Source organism: Dermochelys coriacea, chromosome 27 (genome assembly GCF_009764565.3).
Source record: "Dermochelys coriacea isolate rDerCor1 chromosome 27, rDerCor1.pri.v4, whole genome shotgun sequence".
Lineage (NCBI taxonomy): Eukaryota > Metazoa > Chordata > Testudines > Dermochelyidae > Dermochelys > Dermochelys coriacea.
In genome coordinates, this window is record NC_050094.1 from 9619387 (window position 1) to 9623082 (window position 3696).

Sequence of the window (3696 nt, forward strand, 5' to 3'; positions counted from 1 at the left end):
GACCAGGACCCATTGTGCTAGGCACTGTATAAACACAGAACTAAAAGATAGTACCCAGCTCCAAAGATCTTACAATCTGAGCAGTAGTAGCTCTTTCTGATTTCCTTTTAAAATCTACACAAGAAATCCATTAAAGCAGCCTTGTGCAATTCTCACCACGGGCAAGTTGCAAACCTCTTAATCTGACCAGGGCCAAGTGTGGGACATAATGTGGATGAAGACCTAAAAGACAGGACCCACCAAAATTATTCAGGGAGGAAACTTAAAAGACGTTGGCATTCATTCCATTCATGTGAATGACACCCTCTGTAAACTCAAAAAGGAGTTCCTGACAATGGAAATACTTTTCCACACATGTAATTAGACTGTGGAACGCCCTGCTACATAATATTATTGAGGCCAAGAACTTAGTAAGATTCAGAGAGGTTTAGGATATTTATATGGATAACAAGAATATCCAGAGTTATAACACCTAAAACAAAAAAAATCAGGAGGGAGATAAAACCTAATATTTCAGGGCTTAAGACAACCTCTAACTGTTAGGGATAAGGATGAGGCCTTGATGAAGGGACAGGTTATCCCACATCAGCCAGCTATAGGGGTTTCTTATGCCTTCTTGTGAAACATCAGCTTCTGGCCACTGATGGAAACAGGATTCCGGGACAAATTGGGTTGGTTCTGTCAGGTCCAGCATAAGTTCCACAGTTTTATGATTCTTCATTTCAGATCCAAATAATTTGCGACAACAAAAGCAAGGCGATTTATTGTGGCACATAGGTAATTTTGGGACTAAAGTGAGCAATGTCCTTCCGAGGTACAGCGGATACAATATCATCAGTCATTGCTACACTATCCCCAGACCTGCCGGTGATGGTTGGATGACAAATCTGGGCTGGTAAAATTTTGTGACAATCTGCAAAAGTTGCATGAAGGTCCGGTGTCAATGTACATGCTGTAAAATATACAGGATGTGGGACAGGGACTTGCTGACATTGCAGGGGGTAAATGTAACGCGGCCTCATTGCTTAGGGGTGGTTTTGCACTTGAGATGTATGTGCCCATGCACACTCAAGTACACGCACTATACACAATCACATGATGCCTAAATTAGAATTCTGATAGACTCAGCCACCTTGGCAGGAAACTGATCGATAGGGCAGCTCAGAATAGCCCAGCAGGGCTGAAGATGCATTCGCTAGGGGTCACACAGACAAGAACAAGCACCTGGGACTAATTGCACTAAATAAATGGGCAATTAAGGATATTAGAGGAAGACTAAAACATCCCAGACCTCTCTCTGACCCTCTTGCTATTACCATGGAAACAGCCACCCATCCAGGCCGTCAGGTTTGTCTATGCATCTGTCAGTCAAGTGAAAGGTTCCTAGTCATAAAGAGCCCAGGGGGATTTCATGGGGCTGTTGGACTGAAAGAGAGGAAACCTACGGCTAGCATCTTTGATGGAAGCCTGGCAGTGAGAGAGAGTCCTCAGTGCTGGAGGGGTCACAGGGGCATGGCTGGGTGTTCAGACCAGCTGCGGGTTGTGAGGGAAGTGGAGACTTAAGTGCCATTGTTCCAAAAGGATCTCAGTCACAGATGGGGAGTGCAAAGTTCTCCGATAGCTCTTGTGAAGTAACTGAGCAAACCAGGGCAAGAGCAGAACTCTATCTCATGAAGTCACAGGCATGCAATATGGACACCTGCCCCTGTGCCTGGATACAAACCCATCACGGTGCAGACAACTGTCCCCATGCCTGGATACCAAGTGATCCCTAGGCAGATGCCTGTCCCCATGCTGGATACCAAGTGATCCCTAGGCAGACGCCTGTCCCCATGCCTGGAAATGCACCGATCCCTGGGCAGACGCCTGTCCCCATGCCTGGATACCAAGTGATCCCTAGGCAGACGCCTGTCCCCATGCCTGGAAATGCACCGATCCCTGGGCAGACGCCTGTCCCCATGCCTGGATACCAAGTGATCCCTAGGCAGACGCCTGTCCCCATGCCTGGATACCAAGTGATCCCTAGGCAGATGCCTGTCCCCATGCCTGGATATGCACCGATCCCTGGGCAGACACCTTTCCCCATGTCTGGATATGCACCGATCCCTCGGCAGACACCAGGCCCTGTGCCTGGATACCAAGTGATCCCTAGACAGACGCCTGTCCCCGTGCCCGGATACACACCGATCCCTCGGCAGACACCTGTCCCCGTGTCTGGATACGCACCGATCCCTAGGCAGACACCTGTCCCCGTGTCTGGATACGCACCGATCCCTCGGCAGACACCTGTCCCCGTGCCCGGATACGCACCGATCCCTCAGCAGACACCTGTCCCCGTATCTGGATACGCACCGATCCCTAGGCAGACGCCTGTCCCCGTGCCCGGATACACACCGATCCCTCGGCAGACACCTGTCCCCGTGTCTGGATACGCACCGATCCCTAGGCAGACACCTGTCCCCGTGTCTGGATACGCACCGATCCCTCGGCAGACACCTGTCCCCGTGCCCGGATACGCACCGATCCCTCAGCAGACACCTGTCCCCGTATCTGGATACGCACCGATCCCTAGGCAGACGCCTGTCCCCGTGCCGGGATACGCACCGATCCCTAGGCAGACGCCTGTCCCCGTGCCTGGATATCAAGTGATCCCTAGGCAGACACCTGTCCCTGTGCCCGGATACGCACCGATCCCTCGACAGACGCCTGTCCCCATGTCTGGATACGCAGCAATCCCTAGGCAGATGCCTGTCCCCGTGTCTGGATACGCACCGATCCCTAGGCAGACGCCTGTCCCTGTGCCTGGATACGCACCGATCCCTCGGCAGACGCCTGTCCCCGTGCCTGGATACCAAGTGATCCCTAGGCAGATGCCTGTCCCCATGCCTGGATATGCACCGATCCCTGGGCAGACACCTGTCCCCGTGTCTGGATACGCACCGATCCCTCGGCAGACACCTGTCCCCGTGCCTGGATATGCATCGATCCCTCGGCAGACGCCAGGCCCTGTGCCTGGATTACAAGTGATCCCTAGGCAGATGCCTGTCCCCATGCCTGGATATGCACCGATCCCTCGGCAGACACCTGTCCCCATGTCTGGATACCAAGTGATCCCTCGGCAGACGCCTGTCCCTGTGCCTGGATACCAAGTGATCCCTAGGCAGATGCCTGTCCCCATGCCTGGATATGCACCGATCCCTGGGCAGACGCCTGTCCCCGTGTCTGGATACGCACCGATCCCTCGGCAGACACCTGTCCCCGTGTCTGGATACCAAGCGATCCCTAGGCAGACACCTGTCCCTGTGCCTGGATACGCACTGATCCCTCGACAGACGCCTGTCCCCGTGTCTGGATACACAGCGATCCCAAGGCAGACGCCGGTCCCTGTGCCTGGATACGCATTAATCAATCGAGACACCTGTCCCAAAGCTCACTGGTCACTGAAACTTAAAGGGAGGACTGAGCACAGGTCCATGTTGAACTGTTCTGCCTAGCAGACCAGGAGCCAGACTCTCATTCCTCTGCTGACACTGGATAGTACCATAGACCATGAGTGGTCCCACTGAAATCACAATGGACGTAAGAGTCCCAGAATCTGGCTGTGAGCAAATGCAGCCCAATTCTGCACGTGCTGAGGACCCTGAAGTCCCATGGACTTCCGTGCGAGTTGAAGGCCCTCAAGCCCAGCTCCTCCAT

General features: G+C 53.2%; 1 protein-coding gene across 1 annotated transcript; it reads left to right on the forward strand.

Moving 5' to 3' along the window:
* The first annotated feature begins 1832 nt into the window (after positions 1-1832).
* LOC119849190 (extensin-like) lies at positions 1833-3494 on the forward strand. Its single transcript, XM_038386023.1, has one exon. The coding sequence runs from the start codon at positions 1833-1835 to the stop codon at positions 3492-3494; it is 1662 nt and encodes a 553-aa protein (XP_038241951.1).
* Positions 3495-3696: the final 202 nt, after the last annotated feature.